The sequence below is a fragment of the Squalius cephalus genome (assembly GCF_949319135.1).
Source record: "Squalius cephalus genome assembly, chromosome: 18".
In the NCBI taxonomy this organism is placed as follows: domain Eukaryota; kingdom Metazoa; phylum Chordata; class Actinopteri; order Cypriniformes; family Leuciscidae; genus Squalius; species Squalius cephalus.
Window position 1 is genome coordinate 12,861,911 of NC_137139.1, and position 26,312 is coordinate 12,888,222.

The 26,312-nt window shown below is 38.0% G+C and overlaps 1 protein-coding gene across 1 annotated transcript in view; it reads left to right on the top strand.

Moving 5' to 3' along the window:
- znf512b (zinc finger protein 512B) overlaps positions 1 to 26,312 on the top strand; it is a 71,578-nt gene that overhangs the window by 29,777 nt on the left and 15,489 nt on the right. The window contains exons 3-11 of the mRNA XM_079849792.1: positions 8,774 to 8,853; positions 9,119 to 9,247; positions 10,346 to 10,530; positions 10,768 to 10,994; positions 12,955 to 13,026; positions 14,951 to 15,085; positions 15,331 to 15,458; positions 18,820 to 18,909; positions 26,057 to 26,155. Coding sequence (XP_079705918.1) covers positions 8,774 to 8,853; positions 9,119 to 9,247; positions 10,346 to 10,530; positions 10,768 to 10,994; positions 12,955 to 13,026; positions 14,951 to 15,085; positions 15,331 to 15,458; positions 18,820 to 18,909; positions 26,057 to 26,155 — 1,145 coding nt within the window. The remainder of the gene's footprint in view (positions 1 to 8,773; positions 8,854 to 9,118; positions 9,248 to 10,345; positions 10,531 to 10,767; positions 10,995 to 12,954; positions 13,027 to 14,950; positions 15,086 to 15,330; positions 15,459 to 18,819; positions 18,910 to 26,056; positions 26,156 to 26,312) is intronic.

Sequence of the window (26,312 nt, forward strand, 5' to 3'; positions counted from 1 at the left end):
TCTCTCTCTCTCTCTCTCTCTCTCTCTCTCTCTCTCTCTCTCTCTCTCTCTCTCTCTCTCTCTCTCTCTCTCTCTCTCTCTCTCTCTCTCTCTCTCTCTCTCTCTCTCTCTCTCTCTCTCTCCTGCTCCAGTGAGGATGAAAATGAGCAATATGCTTCAGCCAAAGACAGCTGGGAGGGTCTCATGCTCTCAAAAATTACAGCATACCCGTGTGTGTGTGTGTGTGTGTGTGTGTGTGTGTGTGTGTGATGTGTGCAGTCATGAACAGATTTTACCATTTTATAATTATGTACATCGTCTTTACACAATGGTTGTTCTTGTGTCTTGGGGAATGTGTGTGTCACACACACCTTTTGTTAGGCTTTTTTAAGGGGGTGTTGCTGGAGAACAGAGAGTGGTTTATTTGGGCAAAACAAGGAGTGTCTGTGTCTGTGTCTGTGTGTGTGTGTGTGTGTGTGTGTGTGTGTGTATCATGATATATTTCTTAATTTAGATTGATACAATATAATTCCGATATCGATATGAACTATATAAAAGTTCAAAAATGTACCTACAAACTTCTGAAAAATTAATTTTCCAAGCCTATGAAACCTCCTCCTATAAAACTATATATTTTAGAAATAAACGGTACAAATAAATGAATGTTCACCTTTTATTTGTATTTAGCCTTCATACAAACAAGAAGTGTGAAATCACCGTCAAATAAACATAAGACTCAGCTTATTAATATTAACACCTTTAACTTTCAAATATAACATAGGCTGATTATATTATTCTTATAGATTGAAACAAGAGTGCTTCAGCCAGGATAAAGAATATGAAAAGTGCTCAGAGTTGCAGCAGAAACCAGAAAAAAAAAGAGTTAGCAATAACAAAAACACATGTTGCTGGGGAAGGGACATTGTTGAGTGTTGATGACACACTGACTGAATTCATTCTGATTGGTGAATCTGAATGTAGTGTTTACATGAACGCTAAACATGTGATCGGGTTGATGTGCGCGTTTATATGTCACAAGCTTCAAAGTCGAAATTTATTTTTTGACAGGCACACACTGCACAAATATACAGAGTTTCTCGCTGTCTGCGCATTATAACCATTCTCCTACATAACTGTGGATGAGAATCTGAAAGAACAAGGAGGGACGTTGTCCTGCTCCACTTCACAGACCCTGGGCCCTATTTTAACGATCTGAAACGCAAGTATCAAATGCGAAACGCAAGTAACTTTGTGGGCGGGTCTTGGGCGCTGTTGCTATTTTCCCGGCAGGATAAATGACTCTTGCGCCCGGCGCAAATCTAAAATGGGTTGGTCTGAAGTAGCTTCATTATTCATAGGTGTGGTTTGGGCGTAACGTGAAATAAACCAATCAAAGAGTCATCTCACATTCCCTTTAAGAGCAGACGCGCTTTTTCCATAGCGGATTGCTATTATAACGGCGGATTTGCCAGACGCGCGCCAGGAGCGGTTCATAGCCGAGGAGACCGACGTTCTCGTCAGGGCCGTAAAAGAGAGAGAAGTGACATTGAAATGGAGAAACCCACCCAAATTAACTTCGGTTAAACAGGCGTATGATAATTTGGGTAAATGTGTAAGGTAGATGTATGCTTTTATAATAAATTGTCTGTCTATCTATCTATCTATCTATCTATCTATCTATCTATCTATCTATCTATTGTAATAATGTATGATTTGCAAAAATGAAAACTGCTGCTTCTGTGTAGATGAGAGAATCAAAGTGTATGCGCGTTGTGCACACGCTACATTGATTATGGCCAAGCATGCGCCCTTAAAATAGCATATGAATAACATGCGCAACGCGCCACTGACTTTAAACTATTTTTTCCTGGTCAGTGGCGCAATTGTTTTCTAAACCTGCAAAATAGCACCAGGGAACGTTTGCGCCGGAACACGCCTCCTCTTTGCGCTGAACCGCCCCCGGGAGCGCAAGTGTATTTCTTAGTTTACCGCCGTGCGTCTGTGGAGGGAAAAGTCCGCTGTGCGCGGGTGCAAAATAGGAATGATACATGCGTCGGTGTACAAAGTCAATTGCGCTGGGTGCAAGATAGGGCCCCCTGAGTGAAATGAGAATTTCAGAATGACGGGACTATATGTCACTTTATTCATCAGGAAGAATAGCTCGTTCAGCGCGTCATTACGCTATTTCAACGTCACTGCACATGCGCAGTCCTTTCAGTTTCGGTTTTCAATCCGATCAAGTGTTTACATGTTCCTCTCGATTGGATTGGAAAAGGAATAAACCACCTCTTTCAATCGGATCGAAATTTCATTTGGATCAAGCTCAATCGGATCGATTAAGTTGTTTACATGAAGGCGTATGATAATTTGGGTAAATGTGTAAGGTAGATGTATGCTTTTATAATAAATTGTCTGTCTATCTATCTATCTATCTATCTATCTATCTATCTATCTATCTATCTATTGTAATAATGTATGATTTGCAAAAATGAAAACTGCTGCTTCTGTGTAGATGAGAGAATCAAAGTGTATGCGCGTTGTGCACACGCTACATTGATTATGGCCAAGCATGCGCCCTTAAAATAGCATATGAATAACATGCGCAACGCGCCACTGACTTTAAACTATTTTTTCCTGGTCAGTGGCGCAATTGTTTTCTAAACCTGCAAAATAGCACCAGGGAACGTTTGCGCCGGAACACGCCTCCTCTTTGCGCTGAACCGCCCCCGGGAGCGCAAGTGTATTTCTTAGTTTACCGCCGTGCGTCTGTGGAGGGAAAAGTCCGCTGTGCGCGGGTGCAAAATAGGAATGATACATGCGTCGGTGTACAAAGTCAATTGCGCTGGGTGCAAGATAGGGCCCCCTGAGTGAAATGAGAATTTCAGAATGACGGGACTATATGTCACTTTATTCATCAGGAAGAATAGCTCGTTCAGCGCGTCATTACGCTATTTCAACGTCACTGCACATGCGCAGTCCTTTCAGTTTCGGTTTTCAATCCGATCAAGTGTTTACATGTTCCTCTCGATTGGATTGGAAAAGGAATAAACCACCTCTTTCAATCGGATCGAAATTTCATTTGGATCAAGCTCAATCGGATCGATTAAGTTGTTTACATGAAGGCTTTTCAGTCCGACTGAACCGTCAGTCCGATTACTAACGGATTATTTGGGTGCATGTAAATGTAGCCACTAGCCAGTGACAAATGCTGTAATGTATTGACATATCGGAAATGCCAAGGATTGTAGGTACTTTTCACACATTGCTATGCAGTAGCTATGGTGTTATGGGAGGTTGTTTGGGTGTTATTAGGTGGTTGCTAGGGTGTCCATCTTGCTGGTTGGGTACTGGCTGGAGTCAAAACATAGGCCTATGTTGAGATATATTGTTACTATTTCCTGATTGGGGGGAGTGTAACAATTTGGTCTTGGTGGAATAGATCTGCTACGTTGCTGTTGCTTCTGCTGCAGAGTTTCATGACAGAATTTTGTACAAGTATGATCACTTAGAAAAGTAAAGTAACAGAACATCTTTCCTCAACAAGCCACATTATTTGAGATATCATTCATGTCCATAGCACAAAGAGTGCATGAGGAAGTGTAACAATTATGATAATGGGTTTTGACCTTGCCTTAGTAAACACCACTAATGAAAAAGTTTGCGTGTGTATTATTAAAGCGTACCACTTTGGTAGTAATGTGTGTGAGTACATCCACACTGGAAGCAGCCTGACAGATAATAAGACAAGTAGCTCTCATTCCCATAGCAACACAAACATGTCTTTCCCGAGAGCAACATTTTTTAATTATGCTCTTTATCTAAAGGACCTGTATATTTGAAGACAGAAATTAAAATTCATACCTCATTTCCTCATCAGCAGAAGTGTCATTATGACGGACAAAATCTTCTCAACTAAACTAAACCCATGCCATTGTAATGTGTTTGTTTGCGTTCATACCTCTTATCTCTTAAGTACTGTACACACACAGTTTTATGGGGACTTTCCATAGACATAATGATTTTTTGTACTGTACAAACTGTATATTATATCCCCTAAGCCTACCCATCACAGAAAAATGTCCAAAAACATCACTTGTTTGATTAATGATTCATATGATTTATAAGCTGTTTTCCTCATTGGGACCAAAATAAAATGTTTTTTGGGCCCCATAACGTGGGGAATACTAGACACACACACACTTAATACAGTGCTTATCTACCAGGCAAATGTCTTATGTGTGCTTTAGCCTAATTCAGCCTGAACAGATCTCTCTAATTCTCGTTATCATAAATAGTGTGCTTTCAAATCCACCCACAATAGCCTCTAGCCCAAGCATGGCTCTTCCTTTAAGCTTCCCAAACATTCTTTTAAACACCATATCATTTTGCTATTGACTTTCCTGGCCCTCCTCCGGGTGTGATCAAAGATTATGTTTAATCCTTTATCCAACACTACTATAACCACAAAACTAACTGGGATACCTCAGAAGAGAAGCCCCAGGAACCTTTTGTACATGATCTTTTTAGGTCAAATAATAGTATGAATCTAATTCACCTTGTCCCTTTTAAAGCAGCTTTTGAGAACCCAACATTTACAAAGAGAAGTGGCGAATTTAATAAACAGTCACAGCATTTAAGCGCAAAACCCTTTATTTTATTCACAAACCACCTATGTGGCATTTAGTTTAACATAGCCTACCATTAACCACAAGTTTGGGGATGGTAAGATGATATTGAAAGAAGTCTCTTATGCTCACCAAGGCTGCATTTATTTGATTAAAAATACAATAAAATCAATAATATTATGAAATATTATTACAATTTCAAATAGCTGTTTTCTATTGTTATATATTGTAAACTGTAATTTATTCCTGTGATAAAAGCTGAATTTTCAGGATCATTACTCCAGTCTTCAGTGTCACATGATCCTTCAGAAATCTGAAATCATTCTTATATGCTGATTTGATGCTCAAGAAACATTTCTGATTATTATCAATGTTGAAAACAGCCGTGTAAAATAAATCCTGAATAAAAGCATTAATGTCTTTTAATGGGGATCATTTTGACAACGTTGTCGTCTGTACAAAGGAAAAACTTCCAATTGAAGCACATCGTTGTCTTGTTAACATACCCTGAGATCAGTCCTTGTCAGACACACTGATACTCTCCTTGCTCTTCTTGTATGGATCTAACTCTTCGTGATCACCGCAGAGTTAGATCCGTATTATTCTCAGAATGGATTTCAAGTCAAGTTAATTATTCGTGTACTTACCAGAGATGCAGTCTGTCTTCTGTTTTCTGACTGATTGAAAGACATTATGAATATCAACCTGAGTTATGTTTGGTGTTATCCTGCAAAGACGGTTCATGGATTTACCTGAGAATTCAGTTATGTTTGATATCATTCAACAAGGACTATGAAAGTGACCTGTTGATACTGCCCTTAGTTGGTTTTGATGACGTGTTGCAAAGACTGTCATGGTTTCTACCTGTGAATACTCTCTTGAGTTATGCTTTCTGCTGTTGGCCAATATCTGTGACCTATTTAACCTGCGGATACTTACCTGAGTTAAGCTGGAGGTTGATGTCCTCCTGTTAATGCAGCTTTCTGTTATAAGTGGATGGCATACTGAAAAGACTCTGATAATCACTATCTGTTATACTTAGATGAGTTATGTTTCACGACCCCGTTTCTAGACTGGGAATATCCCATCCTGTGAAGACGAGCATTGTCATGTCATCTGCAGCATACTAAAGGCTGTTATCATACACTAAAAAAAGTGATCAGTTGACTTAACTTAAAGTGAGGAAACGTGTTAAGTTAAAGTGAGGAAACATGTTAAGTGAGGAAACATGTTAAGTTATGTGGAATTAGCCGCCCAACACCCTGTCGCCAGTTTGTAGTTTGTCTCTCCTCAGGATCACTGTTGGTAAATTCTCACCACTGCTGACCAGGAGAAACACACAAGACTTGCCGTTTCAGAGACACTCTGACACGGTCGGCTTGCCATAACAATTTGGCTCTTTGTCAATGTCGCTCAGATCTTTATTCCTGCCCGTTTCTCCTGCACCCGTTGATTATGAGAACTGATTGTTTGCTTACCATCTAATCTACCCAGACCTTAATATGTGGCTGTGTTTGGAGATGATCAACGATATTTGTTTCACCATTGACTGGTCATAATGTTTTGGCTCATCACTGTGTATATATATGTATATATACATATACAAGTTTAAGTCATTTTCATTCTGCAGAAGAAGAACAGGGACATTTATAAACAAAACAAATAGGTCAATTAAGATTTGATGTAGTAGCCTTGGCCAGCAGCCTCAGCCCCCCTGTAGCTACCCTGGTTAACAGGGTCATCTGTGAGGAGAAGAGGAAAAAGAGCAAATCAGCCGCTTCTACAGCTCAGATGTGAAAAGGGGCAGATAGCAGGACTTGTGACATTTAATTAGCGCGTTGTCTGGTCTCAGACCCGCCCTTCCTCCCCCTCCTCTTCACTCTCCCAGCGTTCTGTACCCCTCCCACACACTTCTGTGGAGAGTCGCAGGGCCGCTGTGATGGAGGACACGGATAATTGTGAACGAGAGGAGTGTGCAAGTGAAAGAGTCTGCCCTCCATATACACAGAGAGAGAGAGAGAGAATTTAGCAGAAAAGAATGCGTGTGTGTGTGTGTGTGTGTGTGTGTGTGTGTGTGTGTGTGTGTGTGTGTGTGTGTGTGTGTTTGTGTGTGTGTGTGTGATTCTTAAAGCGATAGTTCCCCCAAACTTGAAAATTCTGTCATCATTTACAAGATTGTATTCCTAAATTTGAATAGCATTACCAAACATGATATTGACTTCAAATTAATATTCGAATTTAACAAAGTAGAATTAATAGCAGATATATATTGCATATATGTGTACTATATACACACACACACACACACACACACACACACACACACACACACACACACGCGCACACACACACATATATATATATATATATATATAAATAGATAGATACACACACACACACACACACACACATATATATACAGTATATATATAAATATATATATATATATATATGTATGTGTATATATGTGTGTGTGTATGTGTGTATGTATCTATCTATATATATCTATATATATATATATATATCTATAGATATATATATACAGTATATGTGTGTGTGTGTGTATGTATCTATCTATATATATCTATATATATATATATATATATATATATATATATATATATATGTATGTGTATATATGTGTGTGTGTGTATGTGTGTATGTATCTATCTATATATATATATATATATATATATATATATATATATATATAGATATATATATACAGTATATATATGTGTGTGTGTGTGTGTGTATGTATCTATCTATATATATATATATATATATATATGTATGTGTATATATGTATGTGTGTATGTGTGTATGTATCTATCTATCTATATATATATATATATATATATGTGTGTGTGTGTGTGTATCTATCTATATATGTGTGTGTGTGTGTGTGTGTGTGTGTGTGTGTGTGTGTGTGTGTGTGTGTGTGTGTGTGTGTGTGTGTGTGTGTGTGTGTGTGTTTTTAGCTTGATAAACATCTTGATTTGAAGCTTGATCTGTTGTATAGAAACAAGTTGTGTGAAAAAATTAAATAAAAATCCTTTTGTGTTCTACTGATAACAGCATATGAGTTTTGGAATGACATGAAGTTGAGTGAATGAGAGAATTTTCCTTTCTAGGTGACCCATCCCTTTAACTCAAGGAGTGTGTCCTCCTAGTGCCGTGTCAGAGAAATGGTTGATTAATGGCTGATTTACTCTAGTCTGTGAAAGGCCTTTATCACTCTCATTTACACACACACACTCACACATACACACTGCAGACAATTTGTCTGAAGCCACTTTGTAAGTGTCCTTATTATATAGTTGCTTAGCAGCCATAAGCCAGCGGGCCTCTATGGAGAATTAGTGTGTAATTATCTGCCGTTTGCTCAATGTTTTGACCTTGCCACCGCTAGTATGGATTTACGGCAACCTTCTGTGACCTCCACCAACCAGAAAGCCAACACATGCTATCATCTTCTGTTCTCCTGGGACTCGCATGAAATAAGCAATGGCACTAATTTGTACGCACAATGCATCTGCAATTGACTGTGTCTCTAAATGTTCGTTCAGCCTCACTAACGTCTGGAACATATGGAGAGCTGCCATGTTGACTGGTGTTGAAGGGAGTTTCTAAGCCAATCATTAATCTGAAGTAAGGTTAATGGTTCTTCTTTGATAAAATCAAGGTGTTTTAAGGAGGAGAGGATAAGATTGGAATTCCATAGAAACTACCATGAAATCACTGACAGGCATCACTCTCCTGGTCTTATTTTTCAGTGCATGATATTTAAAAGAAAAACAGGTTTATATGGTTTTAATATCTTTCCTTTCCATTATTTTCTCCATGTTTGCGCGGGTATATAGGAATTTTATTCGATGGCTGTTGTAGAAATGCAGTATTTCTAAAATCTTGACAAAAGTAATTTAATGATGGTTAATGCTAATCTAATAAAGTTAACAGCAAGTAAGTAACAATAGCATATAATGACAGATGTGAGAAAAAAGTTATGGATATGGATAAAATCATACACTATATATATATATATATATTGCTACAATTTATCACAATAAGTCCATACAATATGCTATGAAATCACATGCAAATGACATTGCATTATGTAAATAACATTGTTAAATTGGGAATGTTCTTTCATGTTCATATTTTCTCAGGTTCCTCCTACAATGAGAAATCAGAGAGCAAGAAGAAAGGACGTCCTCGTGTGGAGGTGCAGGAGCTGCGCATTATTCCTGTGAGTAAAGCTGTAAAATATCCATTTTTGGCTGTTGATGAAGGAATGAAGCTACGCCAGATTGGGATTTTGGGTGGTTTTTTTGTGTCATGGAGTAAAGGGACTTTCCAAACTATTTCCAACTGTTGTATTTGGAGGAACAACATCTCACAGAAGGCTGTGTGTATATGAATTGATTGCTAATAGTTTCTAATGCCTGTGTGTGTGTGTGTGTGTGTGTGTGTGTGTGTGTGTGTGTGTGTGTGTGTGTGTTTCCCGGACGTAGGCCCATATGATGGTTCAGTGGAAAGAGGAGTTTAAGAGTCGTTCCAGGGTGAAATGTCCAAGCTCAGGCTGCTGGTTGGAATTCCCCAGTATTTACGGACTTAAATATCACTATCAGCGATGCCAAGGGGTAAGAACTAAAATCCAAAGTACACATTCTTACACTGCAAAATCAATATATGCTACCAACTCTCATTCATTAATAGTTATGTAAAAAACTATTTAAAATCAGTAGGTTGTTTGAACGGCTACTCAACTGGTCAGTCAATCATAAGAAGCCCTTTAAAATGAGGCTTGTTTAGGTAAAGGTAATTGTTTTAAAGTTGGCAAATTTGATGAATTTAGAGACACAACTTCTTTGAGGGTTTAAGCATGCTAAGCACAGCACACTAAAACCTTTCAAAAACATTGTGAGGAGTCTTTAAATTGATCCCATTTACAAATATATTAGAAATATATCACACCTAAAATATATATACATGTGCATCACTATATTTCATGGTCTGTAAGATTCTTTTGCTCACCATTTATATGACCTTCATAAGCTCGAAAATAAAGTAAAAAACAGTAATATTATTAAATACATTTTTATATAAATAATAATAAATAATAATAACTGGTTGCTATTTGAAAATATTTTAAAATGTAATTTATTCCTGATGCAAAGCTGAATTATTAGCATCATTACTCCAGTCTTCAGTTTTCACATTTGATGCTCAAGAGACATTTATTATTATCATCATCATGGTTGAAAACAATTGTGCTGCTTCATATTTTTGTGAAAACTGTGATAAATATATCATTATCTTTTACATGATTATTTAAAGAATAGAACGTTAAAAAGAACAGCATTTATTTGCAATGGAAATCTTTGCAATCATAAATGTCTTTACTGTCACTTTTGATCAATTCAATGCATCTCTGCTGAATAAAAGTAAAAGTATATAAAGTATAATAAAAACATATAATAAACAATTATATATATGACATACTGTGTATATACAATTCTAATATAATATAATTAATATAAAAAACATAAAAGTCAAACTACTTGACCTCACTTGTCAATGACAGGTTAACTAGTCAACCATCTTGACCAATACCTACTTTAGTAACTTTAGAAACTTTGGAAAGACCCACTGTCATTTTAACTTGGATCTGAGACCTATAGCACTTGAACTTACTTTTTGTGTGTGTATGTGTGTGTGTGTGTCCCTCTCTCGTTCAGGCGACCATAGCAGAGAAGCTGAGTCACAGATGCCCGTACTGTGAGGCTGTATTTGCCACCAAGGTGCGTCTTCAGAAGCACAAGCTGTGGAATCATCCAGAAAGAGTCACATTGGAGACCAGATCCGATCCCAAATCTGAACCCAAACAGCAGAAAACCCCTGTGAAGGGGAATGCCAAAAAAAGGTCTGAAAGCTCAATACTCTTTTCCATCTTGCCACTTTTTAATTGCGCATGAATCATTTCTGCAGCAAATTTGAATGAGCTTTTTTAAATATTTGACACAGCAAAAATCGCTTCAGGACATGACTTGTTTTCCACACTGCCATCATTAAGCTCCAGATGAAGTCCTCATGTGTTACTATGGTACCAGTCCTCTGCGGATTGACTTTAATAGCCTGTGTTCCCTGTGCTCCCTCTCAGGCCCATGGAGAACAGCCCTCCATCACCCGTATTTTTCAAGGTGAAGAAGACCCAGGAGGTGTCGCAGCTCTTACAGAATGGGGAATGCGCCCCCCAGAGGCCGGACAGGAGACAGCGGCACAGCTCCCAGCAGCAGGGGACGTCTTTAGATACCGAGGACAGTGAGAGCGAGGAGGACAGTCTGCCCCCACCCTTCCCTGAGGAGGACCCCGAGAGAATGAAGCACAGTAAGATTGCTACACACTAAGATTCATGATGTGCATGAAAGCACCCCAAACACCTGTCCATGGACATGGGAATGTCATGATATTCTTTGGAGTACCACATGTAATACCATAAAATATGAATGTGGTAATTGTTCAGTACCAATAACTATAAGAATCTTAGTTAAAGCCAGTGTGAAAGAGTTTTGGGCCGGTTGCATCATGTACAAGCATATTTTTGCCTTGTAAATGTAAACATTTGTTTTTCTGTGACTTATGGATGTGAATTCTGCTTTTCTATCTTTTCAACTTTTCAACTTTTGCACTTATTGAGTCATCAGAGATTCTGTTATTGTTGAGCGGAAAATAATTTTTACAATATTACATAACTCGGGTCGCTAGCGACCCTCTACAGTTCTTACAAAACATTAATTAGAAAACAGACATCCTTTTATAATTTTTCTCTTTCTTGGAAGTTAATGAACTAGTGACAAGTTGTCGAAATTCGTTTTGTGATGTTTGTGATAATGACTTAACATAAAACGAAACAACATACTGTGTATGTGTAAAATTAAATATTAAATAAATGAAAAAATTATACATTTAAAATGATAAATGTGAATATGAAATTATAAATTTAAATTAAATTTTACATTTTCTTTATTCATAATTTGTGTTGTTGAATGAAAAAAATATCAATTTAAAATGATAAATGTGAATGCAAAATTATACATTTTAATTAAATTGTTACAAGTAAAAATGTGGGCATAAAAGTTACATTCTTTAAGGTCTTTACAAAAATAACACTTTATACTGTGCATGTGTAGAAATGTATAATACTTTTTTTTTTTAAATAAGTACAATTATATTAAATAAAAATGAAAATATAAAAAAAAATTTCATTCAATTTAAAAAAAATTGTTTATAATTATTTGTGTTGTTCTTTTTGTGTACATTCTTTAAGTTCTTTACCAAAAAGTGTAGAAATGTATAATGTTTCTAAAATAATTTAAAAATAGATTTTAAATAATAAATGTAAAAAATAATGCATTTAAAATGTATAATATAAAGTCAATATAAAGTAAATATAAAATTAAACATTTAAATTCAATTTTATTTATTTTTATAACTTTTTGTGTAGCTGGCAGTGAATATGTGCGCATTTGTATGAGCAATGACATTTTAATTTCCCTCGCAAATGCAGTTTCACTCTGAGCAATACAACTTGTTGGTAATACATAACCGGAAAGTCCACCATCCAGAAAAGTAGTTCCACTAGAAAAGATGAGGCTCCCAGTACTTCAATCTGTACTGCAATTTCCAGGGTTTGAATGGATAACAGTTCTCATGAACACGTCCCAGAATGCCCTACATCTGTAGGAATTGGTGGCCTGGCCCTTTAAGCAGCAGTGTGTAAGTGCTCTGTGTGAGATCCGAGGGCTGCTGGCCATTAAGTCTCTCTGGTACCTGGTGGCGCTGCTGTCTCTGTCTCTGCCTGGCAGAGACGCTGTGTGTCGAGACGTCGACGTGGCTCATGCTGCGAGTCCGCTATTTATGGCCTTTGTTTGGGTACACGACCCCTTCGTTTGTTGTTCCATGCTAGAGCCAGAGGCGAGGACAGTGTGTGTGCATCTGTCTGAAACGTCAAGAAAAAAGCACTAGAGCAGCTGTGTTTGTGCTGCATAAGTTGACAATCAAAGGCTATGCTAACACACAGAAATGGATATCCGATCTCTGCTCCCATCACTGGTTCATGAAGCTGTGTCAGGTTCTCCACGGGAGGAACCACAGCATGTGGAACAGCAGGTGCTCATTCGCCTTTGGTGCGCTGAAGTTTGAGCATCATTAATGAGACTGTCACTTACAACAGTTGCTCATAAACATTCAGCACTGCATTTTGTCATAGAGCAACCATGAATGTAGCTCTTCGCCATGTTATTGAGATGTTTGACCTCTTGTTGTTGTTCTTCTCCATTTGAGCCAGGGAGGAAGCAGAAAACTCCAAAGAAGTTCACTGGGGAACAGCCGTCTATTTCAGGAACATTCGGTTTGAAAGGTAACACATGCACGCACACACACACACACACACACACACACACACACACACGTTTTTATATAATGGTAGGGACGTCCAATAAATTCTGTTGTTCTTAAAGTCTGAACTCTGTATTCTTAAAGCTAATTTTTATTACTATAGACCAATGTTGGGTGTAATGCATTGCTAAGTAATTAATTACTGTACTATTTCTGTGATTTAATTACAGTTACTTCTGATGTAATTGCATAGACGATAGAAAAATTCTATTTAAAACAATAGTGGCTTAAAGCAATAAAATTTAACGTCTAATGTTAAAATGTATATTTTTAATGTAACCTTCTCCCTTTAAATACTATGGTCAATTTAAGAATAATTTATGCAATTTTATATTATTTATTTAAAAATAATTAAAAGAGCAGTTTCATGTCTGTCCTTGTATTGTTCAACTGGTCGAGGTTGATATGGGATTTAGAAAGTAATTAGTAATAAGTAATGCAATACTTTTTAGAGAGAGAGTAATTAGTAAAGTAATATAATTACATTGTTGAAGATGTAATTTGTTGCTAGTAATTTATAACTTTTTTAGAGCAACTTACCCAACATTGCTATAGACTAACTTTAATCCTTTACTTTTTGGCATTTTATATGTGAAAAAGATTATTTTGTCCCTTTATGAACCTCCACGGTAAGTTACTAAAACCTGACACACACACACACACACATACACCCTCTTCCTATCCCTCTTCCTACATCTGTTCCTCCAGCCTGTAAATAACATTTTTTATTAAGGGTCAATATTTGCCCTCAGGATTTGATTTTGAGAGGGATTTATGAGGGCACATTTTTGTAGCCATAAAAATATAAAACTGAATCAGTCAGTGAACAAGTATGGCAGTTAAAACCAAACAAATCAACGTCAACAAGAAAAACATCTGTTAATTTTACAACAGTATTACTAAACACACTTACTTAGCCCAGAGGTGGAGCTGCACCACAAGACCTACTAGGCCTAGAGATGGAGCTGCATCTTGGGGCCCACTGAGCCCAGAGGTGGAGCTGCACCACAAGACCTACTAAGCCTTGAGGCGGAGCTGCATCTTGGGGCCACTGAGCCCAGAGCTGCAGCTGTACCACAAGGCCCAGTGGGACTGTACATTCATGATAGATGTTTAAATCAGACCTGGCTTGATGCTCAATGACACGCCTTGCAGAGAATCTTTCTAAATTTTTAAGGGTTTTGGTATTGAACCAGTCCATCTTCAAACTCAAAAATGTTGCAATTCACCATGGATTTAAACGTACAGTAATTGTGTTTTTCAGGTTCTAAGCCCATATTTTATGTGATATTAGTAACTCTTCTAGGCCTAAAACACTTTACAGTAAGGCACATTTTTATACAAAAAGGGGCATTTAATGGACTTTTTTGCCTGAGCTGTCATTAATTTCTTCAGAGAAGCCAAACTCTTACATTAAGGGATGTAAAGTACAGGAAGTGTCTCTTAAGTGACATACTAGATTGCCATGACCTCTTCTTTTCATGACTGACTGCCTCACTGTGGCGTTTGTTATCAGAGGTTTGTTAAATCTGAAGTAAATCTGTCAGACATTGACTTTCAGAATTTAGTCCAGGCCTCCATTCAATAAATACTCCTTGATATTTTAGTGGTATTTTTTACTGCTGTGTGTTTATAATTATCAACCTTATACTCTTTGATAATAATTACCCCTGTTGGTGCTAATAGGGGGTCTATAAGGTCTATTCTAGAAGTGTTTCATTTCCTGTTAAAGTTATAATGGTACATGTGCAAAAAACATTGCACCACAAGACAACAAGGCTCTTTGACCACCAGGAGAATTTGAGAGTTTCATTTGTTCCTTGTTCTTTTTTGTGACTTGTGAGATCTCTGCTTTCCCTGAATGTAATTTGTAATGTGCTGTACAGGAATGAATAAGGTGGAGGAGAAGTTAAAAGCAGGTCGGATGAAGAGGGCGGAAGGGACTCTGTTCACCGAGGAGTCGCAGAGGAAGCAGTCGGTTCAAGCTCACTCCAGAAAAGAACCTGCTGCCATCAGTTCAGGTCTCTCTCTCTCTGCAGTGCAAAATAACTCATATAAAGCAAAATTACAATAAATATAAAACAATAACATTTTCACAATATTTCTGTTTTTACTGTATTTTTGATCAAATAAATGCAGTCTCTATGAACATAAAAGACTTTCAAAAACAATAAAAAAAATCTTTTCGACCCTAAACCATTGAACTGTAGTGTAGCTTACATTATTGTGATCTTAAATGTGTTTTATCTTAATGTCTCTGTCTCAGTGCCCCCTGCTGAAGCCCAGTGGCAGAACACCATCTCTGAGAGAGGGGAAGTGGTCTGTCCCACCTGCTCTGTTGTCACTCGCAAGACCGTCCCTGGTCTTAAGAAGCACATGGAGATCTGTCAGAAGGTCAGGACTCACTCTGGACACCTGGACAACACAAGCGTAGCCTTAGGCATATCATTTTACAAATTACTCTCAACATTCCCAATGGAACAATTAGTTTAACACTTAAAACGCATACCTGGGGTCTTTAGCAAACCATTACGCCATTTACTACCCTCCCCCTCATTCATTTTTGAAAGTTAGACATCAACCTTCTTAGTATTCCTCATTCTATTCATTATAAACAATATAACATGAAAAAGACAAATTATAAAAGAATGCCTGTTTTCTAATTAATGTTTTATATACGGTCACTAGCGACCCGAGTTATGTAATAGCGTAGGTATATTTTTTCTGCGCAACAATAATTGAATCTCTGATGACTGCAATTCACTGTTATTCGTCAAGGTGGCAATGTCTGATACACTCATAGTTACCAAAGGCAGAAAACAAAAGAATAGCAAGAATCATCAGCAAAGCTTGAAATGACTCAGTGATTTACTGTAGAGCAAGTACTGAACGCAATCAAATATCAGGGCGTTTTCACACCTGGTTTGTTTGGAACGAATTTTTTCATTCATCTTGATGGATGACTCAGAGGAAACTCTGACCTATAAGAGGACAGCTTTACTCACATGTGACTTACAGAAAAACATTTTGGTACGCTTTAAAATAGTTTGAGCTGAACAAGAAGAAGAAAACGCAACATTGTAACAAATTAAGTCCCTTTTTCAGAACAAAGCAAACGATCTACAGGTCTGAAAACGGCCTTAGTGTCTCTGTCACTTGATGATGGGTCTGGTGAAGAAGCTGTCAGTGATCAAAATATTGATTTTGAAGACTTCGAAAACGATAGATTTGAGAATATGTTTGAGATGGCGAATATGAGCCAGATGCTGAATGTATTGGGAAATGAGCTCTGATGAGGAAAGTGATGATGTTATGAAACATCTGCTCAAACTAAACCCTTCCAAGCTCCAAAAGTTAACAAAATATGATTTTATTCTTTAGTATAGTTAGAAATTTTGTAATTGTAAAATATCAGGAGAGTTTTATACTATTTCAGCAGTTAGAGAGCCATCTGTGTTAGATATAGATCCGGGTCACTAAAGACCCGAATATGTAATAATGTTTGGTGAAATTTTGATGCATTTAAGGGTTAAAGGTGGAGTTTGTGTTGGTTTGGGCATCCCGACTAGTGGGATCCCAACCCAGTGTCATCCCAATGGAGTTTAAGATCTGTTGGACAAAAAGCAAACAGGAAGTGTGTTTGGAAAACCTACTTGGTGGTGAAGAATGACTCACTTTAAATTTGAACCAAAACCATTGGTCCCTGTATGTTTTCCTTCTTCAAGATATTGAAGCCAATTCAATCTATTCAGCAACCATGAAATCTAACTTAGTACACGTAAGAAGATATCTAGTCAAGACACCACCACAGACCGCTGTCAATGATGTTTGCATTGACCTCATGAGGAATCCACACTGATTTCTCATCCTCCTGAAGGTCTTTTCCCTCAGGTATTAATTACCCAAACTGCCCTTGTGGACTTCGGTGGATTGCGCTGTTCGTACAGTTCCACTCCCCACATCTGTCTCAGTTTTCTAAACGCATCAAACATAATGTAGCAGATGTGCACAATCTCTTTCATATGAAGAAAGACAAAGCCTTATTCATGAAGCACAAACAGAAAGAGTTTCTTAATGTAAATCATATGCAAAATGTTCAATTCATCTGGACGGTTTATGTAAGAACGGATTTATGAGCGATTTACACAGAAATTTGTTCTGCTTGCGTTTTGTGAACGAGGCCGACATGGCGTAAGAGACAGAATCAAACCTTTAATGTATTACTCTCCCTCTGTTGTTTATACAACTAAACCGCAGAGGAAGCGGAGAGGAGAATGTTTCAGGCATGCAATTAGACACCTCTCTCTCGGGACCTCGCGCATGAGGCCAGAGGGAGTCATTAGGGACGTTTTATTGATTGAGCGTCTGTGAAAGCGATGCAATGAGTGGCCCTACCCAGTGTGCATCTGGAGTAGAGTCTAATGGTGCCAGCCCAGTGTATAGCACAACTCTATAAAAATGATGACATGTCTATTTAAGGGGAATCGATCGGCTGCGTTATTGCGGGGTCACTAGTAATTGTAGTTTCTCTAGCCTCTTCCTCAGCCCTGTGTGAAATCAATGATGGCTGTGATGGGCATTAAGGGAGAAGACGTTTTATGGCAAAGAAAATGTATTAAAATGATAATCATTGACCTTATTTTTTTCATTAGTTTTTTAGTGTATTTCCATGCAGAAATTATTACTTTTATTCATTAAGGATGTGTTAAATTGACCAAAAGTGTCAGTAAAGACATTTACTGTATAATGTTACAAATTATTTCTATTTCAAATATTCGTCAAGGAATCCTGAAATTTTTTTATCATGGTTTCCACAAAAATGTTAATCAGCACAACTGTGTTTTCACCATTGATAATAATCAGAAATGTTTCTTGAGCATCAAATCAGCATATTAGAATGATTTCTGAAGGATCATGTGACACGCTTTACCATCACTATAATCAAATAGTAAAGAGTTATATAAATTATAAATTGTAATAATATTTCACAATATTACAATTTTTTTACTGTATTTTTGATCAAATAAATGCAGCCGCAAAATCACTGACTGACTCCAGATATTGAACTGTAGTGTAAACATTTGCTAACAAACAAACGCACGGCTAATATTGACCGCCTTATAGTTCCATATCACCTCGCCAAATGATTTTAGTTATTTCAAAGGTCCTTAGAGCTGACAGCAACTGCAAAAGAACCAAAACACACAATGACTATGCAAATAAATATAGTAAACAATAGGATAAAAACGACAAATTATTTCCAAGTTTTTTGCCACAAACTCTCTCAAACATACTCTCTTTCTCCCACACAAACGCATACACATACAGTTCGGACACACTCACACAGAAACGTGTTGTATTATTGGTAAAATAGTTTAGCAACTTAAAAGCTACAAGACATTTCTCACTAGTGAGGTAATAATGGCGCTGTTCTTGAAGCAGATAAACGTACAGTTTCGCAATTAGTAGAGACGCTGCTGCCGAACACTGTTGAGAGACTCACAGAATAATTCACAAATGCTTGATAACTCTTTACCAAACAAAATCAATCAAATATTGTCAAAGTTGCTGTGTGGGGCTGGTAGGGCATATTTGGATAATTATCAGGTTAATAAACCTACAAATGCCTACAAATTACTTTCACAGTTCACAAGTCAAGTATAATTGGTATGTGAAATATAAATGTCACATTTAGAACCCATGACTTCATGATATTTGATGTTGACGTCATAAACTGTGGTGTTTTTTCTTGTAGCTGCGGGACGCTCTCAAATGTCAGCAGTGTCAGAAACAGTTCCGATCCAAAGCTGGACTCGACTACCACAGCATGGCTGACCACACTAAGGTAAGCGACGGTGCCAGAACACATTTTACTTCATCTTGTTTATAAGAATTCGCCTACAGATCTATAGTACAGCTCATCTCCAAGATGTCAAAATCAATGAAAAGTTATGATTAATGAAATGATTTATCAGTTAAAATTGCATCATTTTTTTTAACATCAACTTTTCTGTATATACATGAAAATGTCAGTCTCTGGAAGTGTGTGAGGTTCGTTCTTTTCACTTGTTTTGTGAGATTATTTCTGTCCACAGGCAAAAAAAATCACATGCTAAAACCATAGCGTAATATAGCCCAAATGAAATGTGCTTTTAATGTGAACCAACAGAGGTAGACATATTTAATACTTTTAATGAACTAGTGGAGCTGTGTTTGTACAGTGGCTGCCCTACGTCCACATCGGCCGCTAATCTCTCTTATATCTGACACCATCTCCAAACTCCAGCACCACTTTAAGACCAAAGCATCCATTAGGCTCTAACCATTAACTGCACATATGGGAAAAGGTCTAATAATGCCTTTTAAAACAGTCGTCAAGCTGCATTTCAACTGTAATGATTGTCTCCTGTTCCCCAGCCTTATTTCTCTACTGTAATAATTTCCTCAGCATTCCTAAGCTATTAACACAGTTCCTGCCAGTAATCTTTCTTCACAGCAAATCATGGTAATCTGCTTTATGAGTAAAGTTCATGTTTTTTCCAGTCAAATTCGCCAACATCTGAATAGGATCGGCACATCCCGTAATGATGATGGCATCCCTTGTGACTCTTGTGAGGTTTAGTATGAAAACATGAGAGAGAAAAACTGGTTAAAGAGGGCCATGAGGATATAAGCTCCATCTGCCAAGCTCAAGCATTAGCTGCAAACAATATTTCCAAAGAAATGTGTTAAATTATGCACAAGCAAATGTCTCAGAAACAGTATGAAACATTAATGAGGATGTGCATTTGGGTCTGTGATTTTGTTATTTGAGCCAGGTGCTGAGTAGATTGACTGAGCCAAACCTTTGAGAATCAGCATACGGTCTGGGCCAGATTATTCTAGCCAAGAACCGCCCACTTAGACGGGAAGAGAACGTCAAGCGTGTGAAGCAGTTTTGGGATCTATCTATCTATCTATCTATCTATCTATCTATCTATAGTGGAAAAATTATTATTTGATCCCCTGATGATTTTGTAAGTTTGCCCACTTACAAAGAAATAAAGGGTCTATAATTTTTATGGTAGGTTTATCTTAACGGATAGAGACCAAAAAATCCAGAAAACACATATTATATTAAGGATATAAATCGATTAGCATTTGATCAAGTGAAATAAGTATTTGATCTCCTACAACTAGCAAGAATTTTGCCTCCCACAGATTGATTATGTGCCCATGTGAAACACAGATTAGTCCTGTCACTTTAAGAAAGTACTCCTAATGTCAGCTTGTTATGTGTATAAAAGACGCCTGTCCACAGAATCTGTATCTTCCATTCCAACCTCTCCACCACCATGGGCAAGACCAAAGAGCTGTCAAAGGACATCAGGGACAAGATTGTAGACCTGCACAAGGCTGGAATGGGCTACAAGACCATCAGCAAGAAGCTTGGTGAGAAGGAGACAACTGTTGGTGCCATTATTCGGAAATGGAAGAAATACAAAATAACCATCAATCGCCCTCGGTCTGGAGCTCCATGCAAGATCTCACCTTATGGGGTAAGGATGATCATGACAAAGGTGAGGGATCACCCCAGAACTACAATGCCGTGCAAAAGCAAAAGGTCGTAACTTCGTTTTTGGTTGAAAATGAGTTATTGATATTTTTGGCACATTCAAGACCTCCTTTATCATGTGGATGAGTATCTTGAGTCAATTTCATAGTTTTTTCGAGAAAATAATGGGTCTTAACAGTAACTTCCAAAAGCCCATGAGAAACCAAAAGCAGAACACCGTAACACCAGTTGCCTCTCTTTGGCTTTATTTTGGAATGCTCAAATTGAGTTACAGTTGGCTACTCTGCCTTTGTTTAGCTGTGCGTCAATATGAAGTTACTGTGCCGGTGTTCTGTCAAATAATGCTACCTATCAGATTGTACGGTGTTCTGCCTTTGTTTTACTGTCCATTAAAATTTGCCGCATTTAAATTACGGTGTAGCCTACTGTGTACCGCTGCCATCAGTCCCTGTAACCTCTGAAATGACCTCAGACGGACAGCTTTGTCCTGCACAAACGTGGTCAGACTCAGAACATTTACTCCATCGGTCTGACTCTGAACCCACTCCATCGACAAATGCGCGATATCGATCGCAAAGGATATATGCAGAGTTGACAGAAAAATGTTACTCATGCCGTAGCAGGTGAATACAACAAAGCACTACTCATGCATCTACCTGGCAGAGTGCCAAAACTGCGCCGGCGCCTTCAGCAACGCCCTGAACATGGTCGAGCCGACGCTGGAGTCAGGACTAATATGTCACAGGGAGTGATAATAATGGTTATACAGACAATCACAGCGTCCAGCATAAATCCGCGGGACAAGCCAAGTTCACAAGCACAATAATAGTGCAGACAGCTGAAACCACCGCATACTGCAAAGACGCCGAACACAGAAGGTTGTACTATGAATGTATTAGTTGTCGAGGTAGTCCACAACGCGCTCCCAACTGAGTCTCAAAGGGGAAAGCACTGCATTCATACTTTTCATGCACGAATCTCAGGATGCGCCTGTGAAGAGGGGCTATCTGAATGTGAAAGTGTATGCTTCTTTCGGGTCCACCACTGCTATAAACCAGTCCCCGGGTCGAATGTGCACAAGGATCTGTTTTATCGTGATCATTTTCTTTTTTCATATCGTTCTTCTTACGCCACTGTGTACCAATTGAAGATACTTTTTACCGCAATGGAGGTATTGTGTCATATCTAATGTATTAATAATGCCATCAGAATACAACCAAAGTACTGGATAGCAATAAGTAGATGGCTATAAATAATTGTAAATCATTCAAAATAAATGCCATGATCACTATTTTATACATGTGTTACTACAATGATTTTTTAAATGGTGATCAGCAACCAAATATTGATAATGTGGAAGTTACTGCCTTTGGCCTTGGCATGACTTCTCACTTTTTGCAGCCAATACAAAGGCAGAGTACAGTAATTTCAAAATAGGGGTCAAAAGTCAAGTTTGAGTTCAAGATTTTTTTTATGTAGATAATTTTCATTACTAAAATATCTAATTGCCAGATTTCCAGGACAGTGTAAAAATATTTGTCTGGACAACTACAAATCTTTAAAGTAATTTTTCTCAGTTCCACACTCTACCTTTGTAGGGCAGTACACAGGAGGAGCTTGTTAATGATCTCAAGGCAGTTGTGACCACAGTCACCAAGAAAACCATTGGTAACACACTACACCGCAATGGATTGAAATCCTGAATCATTAGATGTTCATTAGATGTTCCCTTGCTCAAGAAGGCACATGTACAAGCCCGTCTGAAGTTTGCCAATGAACATCTAATGATTCAGAGAAGGCTTAGGAGAAAGTGCTTTGGTCAGATTAGACCAAAATTTAGCTTTTTGGCATCAACTCAACTCGTTGTGTTTGGAGGAAGAGAAATGCTGACTATGTCCCCAAGAACACCATCCCTACAGTCAAGCACGGAGGTGGAAACATTATGCTCTCGGGCTGTTTCTCTGGTAAGGGTACAGACTTCACCATATTGAGGGGCTGATGGACGGGGCCATGTACCGTCAAATCTTGGACGAGAACCTCCTTCCCTCAGCCAGAACACTGAAGATGGGTCTTGGATGGGTCTTCTTGAGCAAACACAGCATGACAATGACCCAAAACATACAGCCCAGGCAACAAAGGAGTGGCTCAAGAAGAAGCATATTAAGGTCTTCGAATGGCGTAGCCAATCTCCAGACCTTAATCCTATAGAGAATCTGTGGAGGGAGCTGAAACTTTGAGTTGCCAAGCGACAGCCAAGAAACCTTAAGGATTTAGAGAGGATCTGTAAAGAGGAATGGACCACAATCCCTCCTGAGATGTGTGCAAACCTGGTGACCAACTTCAAGAAACATCTTACCTCTGAGCTTGCCAACAAGGGTTTCTCCACCAAGAACTAAATTATGTTTTGCTTGGGGATCAAATACTTATTTCACTTACTGAATTGCAAATATATACCGGTAATGTGTTTTTTCTGGATTATTTTGGTTGATGTTCTATCTCTATCCATTAAAATAAACCTACCATAAACATTATTGACCCTTCATTTCTTTGTAAGTGGGCAAACTTACAAAATCAGCAGGGGATCAAATAATTATTTTCTCCACTGTATGTATGTATGTGTCTGTCTGTCTGTCTGTCTCAGTAGATACTTAAATACGTTTAACTCATCCTGCTTGACCCTTACGAAAAGAAAATATATTTGCCTATATATGAATGATCAATGTATTAAATATTTTAACAGTATATTTGAAAATATACAGAATAATATATTGTGTTAATATATTGAATAATACATAAGGAATTGGCGTTTATATATTGAAAAATATGTGACAATATATTTACTAATATATCAGAATGTATGTAATTTTATATTCAGTAATACACTTCATAAATATAGATGTATATGTGATCAGATATGGTACTGCATGTGTAATATATTGCAGATATATTTACTCATGCAGCATAGACAGACATGTATAGAAAAATATATAATATAATACATTTTTTTATATTTTCTAATTATTTACATTACAAATGTTTCATATTTTCAAGCTAGTTAAGAATAGCACAAGCAAACCTGCTTGTACCACAGCATTTAGTCAAGAGACTATCACTTGGCAGAGAAGTGCACATCCATTACTTTTAGAATATAATAATTATAGTCTTGCTCTTGATGGTATTTGGCCAATCATCAACCTAACCACAGGCGCTACTCTTCAGCACAATGGTAACCCCAAAAACTCAGACATACCAGAAAACCTTTTAATTTCCAAAATAATAGAACATTAAACACTAACACCTATTTTGTTCTAATACTTGTAGTATAAAAGATCGGTACTTACACATGTCTGAGTTTGCAGATGCTGACGCCTACATTCACCTCCATCCTCCCCACCACCCACCAGGATGGTCCCTTCCCATACCTCTGTAAGACTGGAAAAACTGAAAGAGAGGGCAACTCTCTGAGAGAACAAAGGAAATTAACATTTGAACTCACTCTTGTGCACCATTCGAGATTTAAGTCTCACCTCAGAATCATCCTAATCTACACCTCTTTCCCTCTTCCCCCATTCCTTCTCTCTCATGCTGAGATCACCAAAATTCACCCAAGAATCTATATGGTTTAATGTGAATAATTATCTCACAGTATTACACGTTTGGTATCATTTGAAATGCCTCAGTGCGACTGGTACAAAGGTCTCATTCCCAAAGAAGTAAACCAAAAGGTAATAAGGTATTTAAGAGTTTAGAGATAACTCACACACTGAGGAGGGTGTGTCTTCCAGGCAAAGGTGTAAACTCAATGCAAATTCCCATTGTTAACTAATGTTTCCATGTAAATCAACTTCTGTCCCTAGTAAGTCTGGGACGGTGATTAATGCAAATTCCCACTGTGAACTCTTGTTTACATTTGAAAAGAGGGTTCTGCCTTGGTCTGCGTATTTAGGGAGATGCTGAAGAAGGCTCGTGGTGATTTGTAGCTCAAATTAGCCCGTGATGCAGAGAGTGGCCGAGACTCTCAGCATCATGTATTTTCTAATGTCAGGTTCACATCTTTTCTCTTTATTCCAGAGCATTTAATGTTTTGTATTTATTATCTTTGAAATGATAATGAAATTGGCATGATACATTTACCTGACGTAATAAATTGTTACATTTGATTTTATTCCGACTGACTCTGAAATTGTTTTCCCAAGTAGATTAAACGAACTCGTATGTTCCCGCAAGTTTTGCGTCAGATTAGTGACGACTAATATTTGGCACTAATTCAAGTGTACGTGGTTCGCAAAGACAAGAAGTGAATTTCCGTTTAGAACAGCAAAATGCTGCTTCCCCAATCTAAATTTGGGTGTGTCTTAATTTTAAGTTTTAATTTAATGTTACTTTAGATAAGTGTACGTGGGAAACCACGGCATGGCCAATCCAAAGCTATTATGAGAGAAGTAATGTTGGTCAGCTTATATCTGTAATAGTGGCCATACCTCTACTGAAGTAAACCTTTAAATTAAATTCAAGTGTATGCAATTCCATGGGGGCTATACCAAAGTATCTTTGATTGTGTAAACTTGAATGTGACCGATCTCAGTTATATAGCTAATTACCTCTGTTTGATGATCAAAACTGTTGAGATTGTGATCGTGAGACCCGCGTTAAAAACAGAAAACGTGAGGACCTCTGAGCGACATAGTTTCCTAATCTGAACGGGGTAAAATATACTTAGAGTTAAAAAGAATAATCAAACATTCGCTCACTTTTAATGATGCCTAGACATCATTAAAACCTTTTTTCATTTATGGAGTCAGATGAAATAACGAGGTAATACATATGAGAAAATGTATTTCAATTAATCTTGTTGTATTGCGTAAAAGGAAAGACAGTAACGCACAGAAACCTTCACCCGTATTATTGGAAAACCACCACTGGACCTTTAGTCAGGCTTACGCCTCCCAGGGGGTCGGCTGTGCCCCTGCCTTCGTCTTCAGGCAGGAAAAGCAGATTCCGTACTCCCGTGCGAGCTACGCCAAAGAACTTTATTTCATATTACCTGCTTGCTGGGCTGTTAATAAATGCATACTTGTTATGTTATTTTACCTCCCGAGTCTTTCTGGTAGAACTGAAGTTGCGTCTCAGGCTTCACGTTCACCCTCAGGTGCTGTGTTGAGGTTTCTAGATACCTACTGTATCTGTTTAGATACCTCTTGTGTCTCTTTTCCTCTGCTGATGTTTTCATCAGACCAAATACTGTGCTGTATAAAGTGCAGTCTGACAATTGCTGATAACATGCTTTGAGTAATGGCCTTTCTATAAAGGTTTTGAAGACTGCTGGGCATCTGGCTCTCAGAAAGCAGTTATTGGAAACACATTGTTGTAAAGACTTGAGGAAGAGTTTCTGGAGAGACGCTAATGTGTTGCATTGTGTTTGTTTCCCATTTGTAAGCCGTCGGCAAGTGAGAATGTGTCTGGGGAGGAGCAGGAGGAGAGAGAGAGGCTACGCCGCGTCCTCAAACAGACGGGCCGAATCAAATGTCCCAATGAGGTAGGGATTTGTCACTGGTGGCAGCCGTCTGTCTGTCTCCCTAGACGGCACTGTCTGTCCTTAATATGTCCTAAATTGTGTGTCCTTTCTGTCTCACTTTATGCGTCATGACTATCTATCTATCTGTCTATCTATCCATCCATCCATCCATCCATCC